At 33.8% G+C, this 17117-nt stretch overlaps 1 protein-coding gene across 6 annotated transcripts in view; it reads right to left on the reverse strand.

Moving 5' to 3' along the window:
• Positions 1-12261, reverse strand: part of brp (ELKS/RAB6-interacting/CAST family member bruchpilot) — a 60362-nt gene extending 48101 nt beyond the window's left edge. For all 6 annotated transcript variants that reach the window (XR_012461385.1, XM_074137747.1, XM_074137746.1 and 3 more), the window contains exons 1-2: positions 11283-12261; positions 1481-1630 (exon numbers count right to left, since the gene is read on the reverse strand). Coding sequence is in view for 5 of the 6 variants with exons in the window: in XM_074137747.1 (XP_073993848.1) it covers positions 1481-1630; positions 11283-12110 (978 nt within the window). In the remaining variant the exon portion in view is untranslated. The remainder of the gene's footprint in view (positions 1-1480; positions 1631-11282) is intronic.
• Between the last annotated feature and the right edge of the window lie 4856 nt (positions 12262-17117).

Consider the following 17117-nt stretch of genomic DNA (forward strand, 5'->3'; position numbering starts at 1 on the left):
CTGCTCTTATTGTTTACGAAATGTTTCAAAGAGGGAAATTTCCAATCTTTTTGCAGACAGAGTTATCAAAATTGGTACTAATATCGTACGACCGAAATTAGACGGATCCACGTCTTACAGACCAACATCTCTACTCTCGGTAATTGGTAAAATGTTGGAAAAATTCGATCAAGGTATTTTCAATTGGGATTGTTGTCTCACACTACGCATGGCTTTCAAGAACTGCAGAACAATTATTTCAATCAGCCACGTTTTGATTTCAGTACGTGACTTTCAGTAAGTACTTAAATGGAATATTCCTTGATTTTACTGGCGCTTTTGATAATTTATGGTGACCTAGTATCCTCAGGAGAACAACAACCATGACCTACGCCTCCAACCTATGTAAAGTAATTATTAGTTTCATTACATGAAGAAAGGTAGTTATGTAATTATGACTGAGTCGAAAGATGTTGTTCTCACCTTTGGGACCCTTCTTGTAAACAATAGGTTTTGAAGAGCTGCCAGATTGAAGGAGTTGGGATGGTTCTATTTGCAGACGTTCTATCAGTTTTAATTGAAGGAAACTCATATTGAGATTTAGAAAATAAAGAAGCAAGTATTATAATAATGTTGCAATGGACTGAGATTCACAAGTTAGTTAAGCTTAGTCGCATTGAAGTCGAAGAGCATGATATTAAAAGGCAGATTTAGTTCTTCAAGATAGCACTTTTTAAAATTAGATCTGATACAATGTAGTGTGTAGAGCGAAATCCTAACCATAGTTTTAGACGTGAGACCATCATTTACCCAACTAGTGGAATATATCAAGATTAAAATTACAAAATTTGCAGAGCATGTCACCAAGAGAGAACAGATTGGGAAGTTAAATGTTATGCCGAAGCAAATCCGTATAAGGATTCAGTAACTCCATAAGTGACAGCTGGAGTATGATACCATAGATGCGATAAGGTGGCAGTCGACAAACCATAACTTTTTGCGGAGTCTCAATCACAGTTTCTTCCATTTTCTTTAAAGCTACTGTTGCTGTTGCCTGATTAGGAGTGGAAGTCACAATACCAATTGAGCATTCTCAGCTCGTGGATGCTCCCTGTCTTTCCTACAGTAATTTTTATAAAGTGGGTTCTCCCAGTCTGAAAGAAAAATTTTGCTAAAGTAAGAATGCGAACCCAGATGTATCTTTTAAAGTTCAAAAACTGTACACTCTCCCTTTTCCTTCTGTGGTTGCAGCCATTGTTTTCTTCTGTGGAGGAGAAGATTCATACCTGAACTGCATTGCCAGCTATTGTTCCAGTGTGATTCCCTAGTCTATGCCTGGATCACAAGTGATCCCACATTCCTATGTGCTCACAGACTATATTAATAATACATACCTCAGAAGAATGATACTGTGATTTAACAATGTTACAAACTGGTTGATTTTATTAGTTGGTACAATACTTGTTCCCAATATTTTAATATTAATAGTGGGGTACCTTACCTTGATGGTTTCTCTCAGGATTGCGACTTCCCTTGTGAGATGTTCATTCTCTGCATAAAGCACTTCCATCTGCTGTTGCATTTCGAGACTTGGACCACGCATTCTCAGCCGTAGTTCTTCCTCGAGTTGTCTGACCAGCATTGCTTGTTTCTGCAACAGATCAATGTAGGATACGCATTTAGCGAAATCTTCTGCAGACATTGGATCGTTGCGGGCAAGGGGAAGTTTAAAACCGTATGTTTAATAGTAAGAAGAGTATTCAAAAGCATATTTAGTAATATGGCCATTTTTCGGGTCAGCTTATTATTCTTTAGACTCGCGGTGAATTTTGGAACCATACACTTTAATTTAGCAAATGCTGAAAGCTAATGAAATACTCCTTTCGTAGAATACCTTTTCCATTATTTGTCTTTAAATGAAAATTGAGAAGTAAAACAAATATTTTTATACAACACTTTAAAAATTCCTTGCTTTTAACTTAAAACATTTTTTTTTGTCCATTGCGGGCATCTGCCATATTTTCTTCAGCTTTTTAGAATGGGTAATCCTACATTTACAGTCGACATGAAATGATCGCTTCCAATTTTCCCCGATTCGACGAGTACATTTCTTACTTTAACTAACACGCTTGTTAGTACAATAGCATCATCTATTATTGATTTTTCCGTTTTCAATTCTTCAACAGACGCAAAATTATGTGTCTTAATTGGCAAATTTTGTATGACGATGTGCTTTACCTATACGGTTAAGCACTACAGAAATGCTCAGTTCTAACAAAAATGGATTGGATTTGGAACTTTACTATGAGTTGAGAATCCTATAAAGCCCTTTATTCCACCTCCGAACTGCTAAAATTGGTACGTGTATTTGAGGAGTTTTCCACAAACGCGGAATTACCGCAATACTTGTTCTCTCAAATAATAATAGATATGAGGTAGTTATTATTACGATAGTTGACTAGAAGCCCTACGCCATTGCAAGCCAGAAGGTCAATTGAGGTTCCCTCTCGTTAGAGAACCTCTTCCATTCCTGTCTTGTTTAACTAGATTTAGGAGTATGGTGAGGAGCCATCTAAGCCAGAAGTTAAAAGTTTTAAATATTGAATATTTTATTAACAAACGCGTGAATAAAGAAGGCTTATTGTTCAATACAAATCCACCATTTTCGAATTTTATTTACATATTTGCATTCGTATTATTCTCTGATTTATAATCCATTACGTTTTGAAAAAAAAGAAAGTAAAAGTGAGGAATCCATGAATGTTTAACCGCTCCTCAAAATTCCCAAGAATAATCTATTAACCATGGTCGATAACCAAACCATCATTTTTACTTAATTTAATTATTGAGCAATAAAGTCCCAATGAATAGAACCACCTAAGAAGGGCTTAGACAGCGAAGATTGCATATGAAGCGAGCTCAATGATTCCGAATTACATAAATGCGGATTAATTTTCTCTGAGGTGGAATAGACGAATCCCTTGACTTTTTTTTCGAAGATGTGGAGCAGAAAATAATTCAGCGCAGATTTCTCCCCCTTTACCTCAACTCTGCTATAATTCTAAATTTATACCTAATTCTTTAAAAGTCAAATAATACTGCACAAATACAACATCACAACTCCATCTCCAAATCAAAACGAAAAACTGTCTCCCAATTCTTTTTCTGGTTGTATCTTTTCTCTTCAACTTCGTACCATCATCCTACGCTCCTAAAATTGAAACCTTTTCCACCCTTTTGGTCCTCAATATAATTGAACAGTTTAATTTGATTTACCTAGCATTTTCACCTGATCTTTAATAATTATTAATCAATGAATACATTTTGAGAAATAATTTCTCTTAATGTAACTTTATTTTGTATATTTAAGTGCCAACGTGACAAGGCCCACGCGGTTCCTACGATCATCAGAATAGCCGCCCAGATTGTTGTAAGAATGACGCAGTAAGTTTGGGCGAGGAGCTATTGATTAACTTTTTCACGTGCTTCTCGCCTGAAGTGTCCCCCCACCGCTTCTACGACCTGTTGTGAACCAGTCCTTTGTTGGCTGCACTAGAACTAGGCAGGCATTGTGAAATGCCACAAAAGGGTTCGGGTACCGTGAAAATTATGCAGTCAGGCGTCCCAGCCAAGCGTTCTGGCACCTCATTGCCTCTATATCCCGATTGACTGGACACCCAGTCGAGAAAGACCTTATTCTAGCTAAGAATTCTCATGAAGATTTCTAAACAGTCCTACTCTTTCCTGCAACTGACTTCACAGACGATAAGATCGCCTGGCAAACCGGGGAGACGATTCGGGAACTAATTATTCCTCTTACGACGTCAAAAGTAAAGTATTTAGTATCGAGTTGGGTTCTATAAAAAAAGTGAACATGAAGAAACACAATGCGAAAGGACAGAACAGTAAAAATTTGCAAAGAATTTCCACATTTCTCAAACTCCTTGTCCTTGCTTCATACGAGTGCTTCCTTGCGAGTAATCGTAACCACTTTCCTGAAACATTGCATTCTATTTGCATCACCATTTTTCCGTCTTCAATTAGAGGTCTCTGGTCCAAGCAATAAACACAAATTTCTCGAAAACCTTTGACAAGACTTGACTACAGCTTATTGCTTTTGAAACTTGAGGTTTGTTAATACATGCTTCACTGGTTTCTAAGTTTTTCATTCAATCGCCAGCAGGATTAAGTTGATTCATTCTTCTGAATCTCTTTAACAAAAACTTACATTTTAAAAAGTTAAGTATAAGGGTTGATTAAACGCCAAAAGTACGCAAATCAGCAAGTATTTCATTTATATAATTCATTCGTTCTTCAGTTCGTAATTTCAACCAGTTAAAAACATTGGAAAAAGCTAAAAAAGTATTTTATTCAAATTTGTTTGAACTTTTCCCCCATTTTTCTAAATGGATTTCTTTTATTACTATTATTTTCTAAGTGCTTTAACATTCATTCAGAAATAGTTAGAACATTCCAACGCCAAATGTATCAATCCATTGCTTCATAAGCTTTTTCGAACGTTTCTAACTGGCTAAAATTTGAACTGAATGATAAATGAAATGTTGGGTCTCGCCGACTTGGTACCTTTTTGATTTGCCTTCAAGTTTCTTCTTCTTCGTGTTAACTAATTTTTAATAATAAATGTTTGCAATATCTTTTGAGAAAAACTTATTTTTTTTTTCTTACTACATCATCCACAATTTTTATCTAATTTATTGATAAAACTATAAGGGAAAAGTGCATAATTTATTCCCTTCATTTTATTTTCTTGGTCATCAGGTAATTAAATCCGTAATCTTTGTCAATTTTTAATTTTTTTTTTATACATAATTCAGAGACATAACACTACTCTCTTTTCAATGTTAAGAACAATAGTTTTAAGTTAAAATTATTTTCCCTTACTAAATAAGGAAAGTATAGTAAATAATTTACATCTATATCTACAATGTAAGAACAGCTACGATTGGAAATAGATTAACGTAAATAAGCAAATGGGTCAGAAACAAGAGTGCGAACATAAGCATTTTTACTCTTTTACTAACTGTCTACTATAGTAAAAGATGGTATATTATAAATTGTATTGTACAGAATTTCAATTTTAAGTTTTGGTATAAATATTGGTTTCAGATTCGTTGAGTCCTGAAAATAGGTTTTTAAAAATTTTCTGTGTGAGTGTGTTATGTATATATGTATCAAAAACAAGAAGTGAGAGAAAGTCCAATTTTTTTGTTTCATTAGGTGCCAACAAAGTAACGCTACAATAAGGTTTTAATCAAAATCGGCCTGCTGGAAATTTCATTTAATGGTATTTTAAAATTTTCTCGGAAACGGCTCGACTGGTTTTCTTTAAACTTGATGTAGTAATTGTATACATGTAGATCTACAATTTTTAATGAAAATATCTTTCCAGAAAAATTCGTTAAAGGGTATTTTTGAGAGGGGGAGTGGTTAGACATTCTTCTAAAGTGCTATTACTGTTTATTGTACTGCCTTGCTGCCTTGATAAGAATCTACTGTTAGATTAAATTCTTAATTTACAAAAAAAAAAAAAAAAAAAAACAGCTGAACGGAATTCCACCTTACTAGATCTTTCAGATTTTGATATTTTCTCAGAAATGATAAAATATAGGCAATTGAAACATCTTGTAATGATAACAAACATATAAATCTAGAACTATTATTTGAAACATTTTTGCTGAATAATTTTGATTGTGACATCTTGACGGGCGAATGAATAGATACCCTTTCAAAATAATTTTTGTGAAATCTACGGTTCTATCTCTTATGTACTGATAAAGAGGGCTATAGTTGTTATTAAAATTCCGAGTTTGAAGGAAATTGTTCAATCAGAAGTCCGTCTTTAATCAATGGATTTTACAAAACATTTGAGATTTATTCGAAAATGGCTCCTAGGACTTACATATGCTTTATTAGTTGCACTGTAGGGGGTTCCCTGTAATGTTCCACAAACTTTATGGTCAGTCATACAGGTTGGAAATAAATAGAAAATGATTAAAAACTCTTACTTGAAATCTTATACTTATCCTATAAAATTAATGTAACTTCAGCTGCACTTGAAGCTGAATATACTACTACATTTTTGCTATCAATACCATTCCCTAATCTCTCCCTACAATGTTATAAATAACACAAAATAGATAAAGAATTCATATTTTTGGTAAGGCAATGATTTTTCAGTTTACTAATTATTTGCTTATCAAATTACTGTATGCAAATATAAATAATTGCATTTGTACTCATTATTATTATAAGGAGTTATTCATTCAATGAGTATGAAATTCTGCTAGGAATTTGAAAGAATTTCAGGACTGAAATTTCGTTTTAATTTCGTGGTTCAGTTTACAATGGTAGGAGTCCTAAGCTTAACATTCTACTTTGGTATATGATTTCTACTTCGTATGTTTAAGAGAGGAGAGACGACAGTTTCGAAGTGATAATATAAAGAGCACTATATTCAAGATAAATAAGAAAAATAATTTAGATTATAATTATTTAAATTATAAGTAATTTTACCGCATTAATTTTCATTCATATATATTAGTCTTGAGTTCTTACAGCAGAATACGGGAGCACAAATGGCACTTATTTAATAACAATTAAATAACTTCTTGTGATAATAATACATACCTAAATAATAATTAAATTTATTATTTATTGCCTTTAATTGAGTTCCTTACCTTACATTTCACTTTTTAAACTAAGTTTTTGTTGAGGAAACATTTATAAAGAACTATAGTTTTGTTCTTCCCTGCCCAGACCGACTTGTAAAAACCATTGTTTATACAAATTAAATTTTATTGTTAAAAATGATAGACCTATAATTGTGTATATTCTCAATTGATTTACGGGTCGATTTTGGAAAACAGAGTCCTGGTAATTCCACGGAATAGATTTAATATTTAATAAAATCCAGTCAATATTCTCTATCGATTTTATAATATAAACGGCAAGTTAGAAACATGGTCTAGGGTTTAACAAGGGGTAGTCGTTTTCACTTTACATTGTTTTTCCTTTGTTAAGCTTATTGGTCAAAATGTAGGACACCATTTTAATTAATGAGCTAATTAATTATTCCAGGTCCTTCTCATATGACCAGATATCCCATGTATCAGTAAATTTAATTGCTTCTTAATAAGACCATGGAATGGAAGATGTGGCAACCAGAGGGTGCGAGGCCTGGGTCAGGGAGCTGCTGAGCATTCAAATGTTTTATCATTGAGCACATTTACCCCGAACAAACCGTAGCCAAGTTCTGGGACAAGAATTATATTTTGCGTTCATTTGGTGTAAAGAGTATTTTTTTATTTATTCTAAGCTAGCTTCGCACTCTCCTTTGAATACGCAGTTTACAATAAAAGAACATTTTTCTGTTCAGCCTAGCAACATAACTTCTATAAATCAATTTTCACGGGGAAATATTTAAAAATGAGATGGTGACTGATTCATTGATCCAAAGGGAAGAGAGGTTGCCAATTTCATTTTTTCCCCGAGTCACCCAGCAGGTGTCGCAGGTTTTACATACCTTTGACCAACACTAATCTTTGGATCTCCATGACCGCGAACAGCCTCAGATTATGTTTTTTTCTACTGAAGAGGAAGGCCCAATCCTGCCTAGATGCCGAGGCGAAAACTGTGGATTGCCATAGACCACCCAAAGGTCGGCTTCTCTTTTAACATCAAGGGCCTTCTATTCCTTCTCGCCTATAGTCCACGCACGGCAAACACGGATGAAAGGTTACCTCCCTAGAATGAATGTGCGAAAAGGTGAGTGCATTACCTGTGGCCAATGATGACTGCAACCTGTGAGGCCTTCACTCTCTAACAGCAACTATCTGCCCTCCCTGCGAGTTTTTTTTTTTTTTTTTTTTTTACAAAGATTCTATCATTGCTGACTATTATATCGCCATTATGCTGTCCACAAATTAGCACAATGCACAGAAATAGCGAATTTATATTAATGTAAATATAAACTTGCCTTTAATAATAATTATTCCTTTTATTGTTTCCTTCCATTTTTGCACAAACATATTTACAAAATGTATAAAAAATGTTCACAAGAACAGCGTAAATAGTCTTATATCAACAAAATAAAAAAATTAAATAAAAAATTCCATTATATACAAAAAGTATGGGTATATACATATATATACACATTATATAAATATAATCATGAACAAAAACTTACAGATAATTAAGTGTAATGGTTGATTAAACGACACAAGGAACACAAATCACCAAGTACCCAAAATTTCATTCATACTTCAGCTCATAATTTCAGCCAGACACAAACGTACGAAAAAGGTGGACACCTTTATTAGATACATATATAATTGTTTTTCTATTTTTTTCCCTTGTCTTCCGAACTAACTTCGTTTAATACTATTTAGTGTTTCTAAGCACTTTAAGTTCGCCCTTGAACAATGTTTTCATTAATCCTTACAGAAGATATTAATAACGCGTAAAAATCAATTTTTATATAAACTTTATAACAAGTGATATCATTTAAAATATTTTACTGCATTAAATTTGCTCTTATGCTGGTCATTTTCATTTGCAATATATTGTTTGTTAAAATAATAAAAGAATATAACACTATATACCTACTGGCTATTTTAATACATAAAATATTTATATGAAATAGGTCCAAAGTAGATTTATTAGAATACAAAAGTGTAAAAAAGTATGAAGAAGTTCTCGGGGGGTAGTCATTTACAATACTACACAAATACTTCCTCAACATTACCAGCTAATTAGGTAACCAGACGGTTCATAGAAGTATAAAAGAGATTAAACAGATTACAGAATTTCCACTTAACAGAAGAAAGAGAAAGGTGTACACCTTTTTCGTACGTTTGTGTCTGGCTGAAATTATGAGCTGAAGTATGAATGAAATTTTGGGTACTTGGTGATTTGTGTTCCTTGTGTCGTTTAATCAACCATTACACTTAATTATCTGTAAGTTTTTGTTCATGATTATATTTATATAATGTGTATATATATGTATATACCCATACTTCCCGGTAAGAGGGTTATCCCTATATATTTTGTTACCTATACTCTGATTAATACATTTCTTTACGAAATTAATTTAAAAAAAATCTTCTGTTGTCTCAGATACATTATCTTTTTCTGAAGCTGATATATTTCTTGATGAATTTAACAATAAATAGTCTTTCTCTAACACAAAATTTTCCTATCAGCCGATGATATTTTGACAATCCTTCGTCGTGGTAGTTTTTTCAGTTGCTAGATGCATACAAGACAAATTGTAAGTCCTTCCTTATTATCATCTCTGGAATTGTAATCTGCAATCACAACTTACTAAAAAATCCCAGGTTGACCATGTAATTTAGAAGCCGATTCATCAGCTAAAGTTTTTTGTGGCAATTGTAAGGAATTCTTGGGAGGTTGCCGATCTTTGGCTTTGAAATCTTAATTTTCGTAGGAAACAAGAAATATTAGCCCGAGACGAAATGTAAATGAGAGCATAAATGAATTGTGGCATCCTTAATAAATTGAAAAATCAGTAATTATGAAGCAGGATCCACACTGTAAAGAACAAATTGACTTTAGAAACACCATCGCTCTCTGGAAATACCAGCTCTTATGGTTTACCCACGCTTACTTTTTTTTAGTGAGTGGTTTAATACAAAAGGGAAGACAAATTAATGTCAATTTCATTATGTACTTTGCTGAGCTTTCGACCTAAGGATTAGGTCATTTTCAAGGCTGTGGATCCTGTTTGTCAGTAAACATTCACTTTACATAATTCCATAACATACAATTTGGTTTATAAAACATTGTGTTACCTTATACTGATTAACAATCGTAAATTTTATTTACATGTAACTAGTATGAAAATGTGTGTTAACCTAAATGTTTATCTGGTGATGTTTCTTTGGCTGCGACTGAATTGGTATTCCAAGTCAGATCATCAATTAGCCTATTCGATAAACCCACACTTTCATCTTACGAGTAACTGGAAACAAAATGAACTTTTAATCAATATAAGGTAAACATAATTTTTATAAACTATATTTTATGTTATCAAATTATGTGAAATATAATCTTTTTTAGACATAGTATACGTTCCACCACAGCCCTGAAGTTCCGTTGGTCGATAACTTGGCAAAGTGAATAAATACAAATAAGACTAAAGTAGGAAGTAATTTCTCTCCCCATTTAGTGGAACTGTCTACCTAAACTAATAGTTCAACGCAATGTAAATATTTTCCACCTTATAATATTACGATTAACTATAATAACTATGCCTCTATTTTCTCCTAAATCTCGCCGGCGCAATGTAAATGATATTTATCAGATCCATTAACCTTCCACTACTACACCCAATTCGGTGCAATATAAACTATCATCAACAATATAAGATTTAGTAGAACTATTAAACTACCACTAAACTTCCCCCAATACATAACGATGTAAATATTTACCACCTTGAAATATTATAGGGAACTGCAACTATGCCTCTTTACTGTTCTTGGCAAAGTAAAGGTACACCAACTACATAACATTTAGTAGACCTATTATCCAACCACTTAACTGACCCAATTCAGTTCAGTGTAATTTAACGAAACTAGTATAACATTTTTTAAAATTATTATTCCGCCAACAGTGTACAATTAATTTCTGAGCAATGTAAGGTTTACCAACTTAGTTGACCTATTATCCTACAACTAAACTCCACCCATTTCAGTGCAATGTGAAGAATAAACCATATAAAATTTAGTAGACAATTATCCTGCCACTAAACTGCACCTAAGTCAGTGCAATGTAAATATGTACACCTATCAATACTGAAGAGAACTTGACTACGCTGCTCACGTCAGAGCAATGTAAAGGTTGCCAATAATACAACATGCAGTAGAATTATTAACCTGCCTCTGTTCTGCTCTTAAGTCAATAAAATTCAGGTTTATTGTGTAGATAATGTTGAAGGGAACTAAAGCGTTTTCTGTAAACCTGTTGCACATGAAAACTCTCAAAAGTATTCCTACATAAAATCAGGAACTACAACCTTGCTCGCAAGTCGAACAATTACTCACACAGTTTTAAGTGAAAATACTACAGAACTTATGGAACTCGGTATAATATACATTGAATAAAGCGACAATCATTACTCTAAACTGGTTCTTAGTTTGTATAGATCGACCAAATATATAGTAGGGGTACTGAAACCTTGTCCTTAAACTAGATGCAAATGGGTTCACTTTTCAGATCTACCAATTTTAATATAAAATAGAATTACGAAACTAACCTACACATACCTGATTTTCCGAATTGAGCAGTTTAAGCTGGTCATTGATAAGGCTGTACTTTGCGGACTCCTCTTTGCGCAGCGCACGTTCTTTTTTTAGCTCCGGTGACCAAAATGTCTTGATACTATGCATACTTGAACCAAGTTTTTGATTTGTTAATTCTAGTTCTTTCTTTAGATTGGCTAGCTCTCTTTGGAGGTCTGTGTTCTGGGTTTGTAATTCGCCTAGGTAACTACCTTGATGGGTATTCGGTGACTGCCTAGCTGAACGAGGCCCGTATAGGTCATCTTCTAGGTACATATTGCGTTCCATGGATCTTTCGCGTGTGCCAATGCGATCCAGTGAGCGGTCTCTCGGCTCTCGGATTGGCATGAATTCCCGTTCATGATCATTAGCCGTGGTACGATCTAAGGATTGATATCTTACAGTCATTGGGTTCGTAACAGGCCTAGAAGCACTGCGCGATCTATGATGTGAACTGGACTGCCCTATAGAGCGTCCACGATCTTCCATCATAGGGCTAGCCAGTTCATCTTGATAATAGTTCATCTGGTAGCCGCCGGCTGTTGTAGAACTAGTACCAACTGTTTGGCCACCCAATCCATGTTCGCTAGGCGAGCCAGCACGTGTTTTACGACCAACTGGCGAACCCCTTTGTGTAGGGTAATTCCTTGATGGTGACCTGTCCACGGTTGGTAATTCACCTAGACGTCTACCACTTCTTGGTGATCTAGTTCCTGTGGCTGTTGAAGAAGCCGGTGCTCCTGTGGGAATTCCGCCGCCAACAATACCACTTTGACCACTCAAATTTTGCCCATAAGTCTCCCTGGTAGACATATTGGTCCGTTTTGGGTCACGCGGACTAGGCTGAATTCTCTCATTTCTGTGAGCCCTAGGCTACGTGGTGAAGTTGTCCTTCCATTTAAACTCACTGTCCCATTTAACCCTTTAAAAAAATTAAAACAGAAAGGGGTAAAAAAAAATAAAATCACATTTAACCCCTTTATTTAAAGCTTCTAACTGAAAACCCACACAAACCCACTAAAAACTAAACTAAAACTAAAAAATTAAACTAAAATAAAACCCACGGTTTAAAACAAAACAAAAAAAAAATGTGGGTAACGAATCATACCACCCCTAGTTAAGGTTGAACACTGACGAGCAGAGCTTCTTTTTTTTCACACACACTTCGGAACTCATGCGCTGTGGGTTCATTTTAGTGTAAGAGAGACCAAGTCCCCCACTAGTACTACCGCATGGGTCGGCACCTACTTTGGTGTCCGCCAGCACTATCTTGCGAGCGCACCCAAAACAACACATTGTGGATCAATGAAACACGGGCAGACTTTACCAGCAACGAAAGGGCTGCTCTCGGGAACACGCGAGCAAGGACCCAACCCTAAACCTCACTCACATGCACACTCACTCATAACATTATGCACGCGAGAACCCTTTTTCTCTTATTGACTGAAATTTACACCTAAACCCACTTATACACATAAATTTACCGTACAAACAGGGTCATCAGCATGTCTATAAAGTAGTTCTCATGATCAAATACAACGTACTGATTCGTCACCTCTATTAATGATAAATTAAAGTCACCTTTTAACAAAAGAAAATGGAATAAACACACGGCTTTTAATTACCGCAGTTTTTCTTGAAACTTAGAATTTGGCAGTAGCTGTAGTTTGCTTAAAAAATATTTACGTTCACTACACTTAAATGATTCTGTTGAGGGCACAGCTGCCACCTTAGATCCTGTTCTCTAAAAAAATGTTTTAAACCAAAGTACAAGATTTATCTGTTTGAATGAAACCCTATGGCGACCATCTACAGAGATCTCGAAGATATTTATCTACATTCTCACTTCCAATAAATTAACGTTCTTCCAACACGGAATTTAGCCAATGTATTTGGTACCAACCATAAAACAGAATTCGATAAAAAAAATAATAACAAAAAATACATTCCACTTTTGTCAGAAACGTTTTCCCAAGAAAATTGTCTTTGAGGAGTTGTTTGGGGACAGCAACTCTAAGCATCCTTTTAAAATCTCTCCTGAGTTAGGTACAGTTCCGCCGCCCACACAGCATCAACTTATATTAAAAACATTGCTTATACTGAACGTAAAGAAAAATCTGTGAAACGGAAGTGTGGTTTTAGAATTTTCTGGAAAACAGGTTTATTATTTCTAAAATTAGAATGACAATTATGGAAGTATTTATCTTAATTTTATTTGAAACATTACAAGAAAGATTAATTGATTTTAAGATTCTGAAAAAAACCTATGAAATTAATTTCAAAAGTATGCTTGGGTTTCTAGAATGACAGGGCATTAGTAAAAACAATCATGTACATTTATACTTATATATTTAGTATAACAATCAATCATATTAACTGGCGAGAGCAATTGCTTCTTTTAAATTAAACAAATAATTTTATGATAATGGCTACCATCTAATTAATAAATTCTAAACAAAAATTAGTGAAAATTGAATGCAATAAATTTACTTACATGATGTCAATAATTATAAGATTTCTAAAAGTACTATGGAATTATGTATTTTTAATACCTTCAGTGAGGATTCATGAAAATATTGTTCGTAATCAAATATTTAAAGCATTCAGAAAACCCCAAGTGATAAAAGACATCAGTTCAGAAAAATGGGGGAAAAATTAGAAACATTTCTTCCCAAGTGAACATTTCAAAAATGGAGACAATCGAGCGACATGCAGGCAATCTAATCTGTTTGTCAACAAGAGTTCATTTGTTTTAATACTGTACCTAAAAAGATATTCGTATATTTAGCACTGAACAAAGATGTCACGAGTATAAAGATTCAACTGATATTAACAAAAAGATAGCCCTGTACTTTTATAAATACGTATGGCAGTTATTGTACGGCATGGGATTGGAAGGTTAGCGGTTTTGGACTGTCTTCTAATCTATGAGCTTGCTATTATTAGGCGTTTTTTAGAGGCAGCTTGCTATGTTTTCTGTTGAAAGAAGAAAAGTTTTCATTTAGTCAGATTTCTAAAATTAGGACTATAAATTTTTATTTAAAACGTCAAAAATTTATTTTCTACAAACTGTGCAAATTTTAGTTTGTTAAAAAATTTGAATTTAGATAAAACTTGACTTCTCAAAATAAACATACAAGATAATTTTAATTAATTTTTGGCAAAACAAGTTAGTTTATAATTAGATATTTGATATCATATTAAATAGGATCTTCTCTTTTTTCTAGACTTCCTGAAGGCTGATATCCATTTCCTGCCCAAACTGTATAATAATTGAGTGCTTATACAATAAACTTTGTCAAAGAATTCAGATGTTCTACATGATTTTTTTTTTTTAACAGATCTCACTTGCTTCCATTTTATCTATGTTTATTTATTTAGTTAATTATTTCCCTAATAAAATAACTAACTAAAGAAAGCAAATCCATGTATGAAAAATAATCATCGATATAAATAATTAATTTTTTTGGAATTCCTTTTTACGCAGTCAAAAGAAGGGGAAAATTATTCTTTACAAATACTAGAAAATGTGTACAGTAGTATCAATATTTTGATACTAAATCTTTAAAGCTAAATAGAGAAATATCTTTTAGCTTCTTAAAATGCTTCAAATAAGAATACACTTGTTACTCTTTAAAAAAAAAACTAATTCGCCAATCCGTAAACAACAAAAGTTCAAAGCAAAAAAGTACTGACAGGCGTAGAGTTAGAAGGTAGAAGACCTTAGTGGCAATAAATTGAGTGAGAATGTTGTCAAGTATCTTTTGATAGAAGGCCTTTTTCTTCAAACGCAGGCCATATTAACGGCAAGTGAACAAAACTTAGAAAAACTGCTAATTGTAGATGATAAGAGAGTATATACTACCACTAACGCCAAAAGTGGGACAGTCAAGGCCACTTCTTCAGAGATCCGTTAGACAGTCTTTTAGAGCGTCTCAAGCAGTAAATCTTCTGTCAATAAAGCGCAGCCCTCTAAACCTAACGAAGTTCGAGATCTCCTTCCAAGCACAAAAATTGCTGGATCTCTCGGTCATGCTCCAAGAGAAATAGCAGATTTTGCCGGTGCCATTTTACTTTTACGCCGAAAGGTAAGAATGTGCCTAACCTTGGAGTTTCATTTAGAGCTAGAAAAATTGCAAGGCTTGATTGTTGACCAGGCGACCTACACTCCAACCAAATATCGAGTCATCTGCCTATTTAAGAAAAATAATAAGAAACGATTTCTATTTGATATTGGTGCAGATTTATCTGTGTGTCTGCCTTCAGATAAGAACTCAAAGAGCCATATTCGCGGCTAAACGGACTTCAATAACCACAGACGGCGAAAATACTTCCTGTAAAGATGCAAAAGAATTCTACACTTTAAAAAATCAAAATCTGTGTCTGTATCGATTTTTGTTACTGTTAAATTTTATTAAGGAAGGGTTTAGGTCATTGGTTAGCGTACACTGGATTCCAATGTAGGGATCTCAGGTTCAAATCCAGCTGCTGGACCATAAATTCTATTCCCAGAAGCTTCTTACAGCTCACTATCCGGTGATGGACAGTGTTGTCTGTAACTAGAGAACACTGCTAGGAGGCCGGCAGTCACTGAAAAAAGCTCCTGGCCTTAAAACAAAAATCTTCAAATTATTTTTACCTCAGACAATGGGAATCCAAACTCCTCTGCATGACATAAATATCCGAAAAATTCAATGTAGTAGCCAACTCTTTACACTACCATATCTACATAACGCGTTGGTCCGTTACTATTGACAGAGTACACTTCTTTATGACAAATCCTCACTTCCCTCAACTGGTCAGAGATCTAATGTTTTACATTGTGATGGCAGATTATCTAAGAATATGTCGTGGGGACGTGGTTGGCTCCCTCAGAATCTAATCTAAATTTAAGTTCAATTTTTAGATAAGAGAAAGTTTCTATACAGATGTAGGGGAGCTACGCTATCTAATGCTGGACATTTTGAAACATTATAAATAGCCTTCGTTACAAGTAAAATTTTTATAGCGTATCGTATAAAAACTTTTATTTTTCACATATTTTCGGAAATTTTCAATGTCGAAACCCCTTAAGGTCTAAGTAATCAGTTTATTCACCTGCTAATTTTATAACGGGCCCAGCAAGGATAATCAATCACATTCAGTAAAATTCGCTGTTATTAGAAAAGTGTAATAAACTGGTATTTAATTAGTTTATAATTAGATTTTATAGATGCAGTTTGTATTGTAATAATTGGATTGGGATAAAATCGAATGAGGGTTCACACCAGACGTTATATTATATTATGATCCCTGGTTTGTTAGATGCAAGCCTTGAGAAAACATTGACAGAAAACATTTTTTCAAGAGCTACGCACTTCCTGTTATCATTTATAATTAATTTTTCTGTAAATTATTCGCTAAACTATTGCACTAACAACATTATTCTGGATGCGGAGATATTTTCGTAATATTGACGAGAAATAAGTGTTTTATTTTCCAAGACCAACCTCCAAACAATAGAACAATATATTTTTAAAATATATCTGTAAAATTACCGAGAAAAACTTGTTGCATTCAATGTTAAGTTGCAATTATGTGGAACACAATGTTCTTCAGACTTATATTTAAAAAAAAATAGTGAGGGGCCTCGCTGAAAGGTATTAGCTTGTTAAATCTTGAATCTTTTTTATATTTAGGACATAAAAGAGTCAATGTTATTACATGATAGTGAAAGTTTAAATAAAATGTATTTTTCATTTAATATTTGATCGAAATAAATTAAAAACAGAAATAGATATTTATTCACGTAATTCCTAATGGTCAGCACTGAAGATATCA

The sequence above is a fragment of the Rhodnius prolixus genome, unplaced genomic scaffold (genome assembly GCF_049639745.1).
Source record: "Rhodnius prolixus isolate KJV_2025 unplaced genomic scaffold, Rpr scaffold_11, whole genome shotgun sequence".
In the NCBI taxonomy this organism is placed as follows: Eukaryota; Metazoa; Arthropoda; class Insecta; order Hemiptera; family Reduviidae; genus Rhodnius; species Rhodnius prolixus.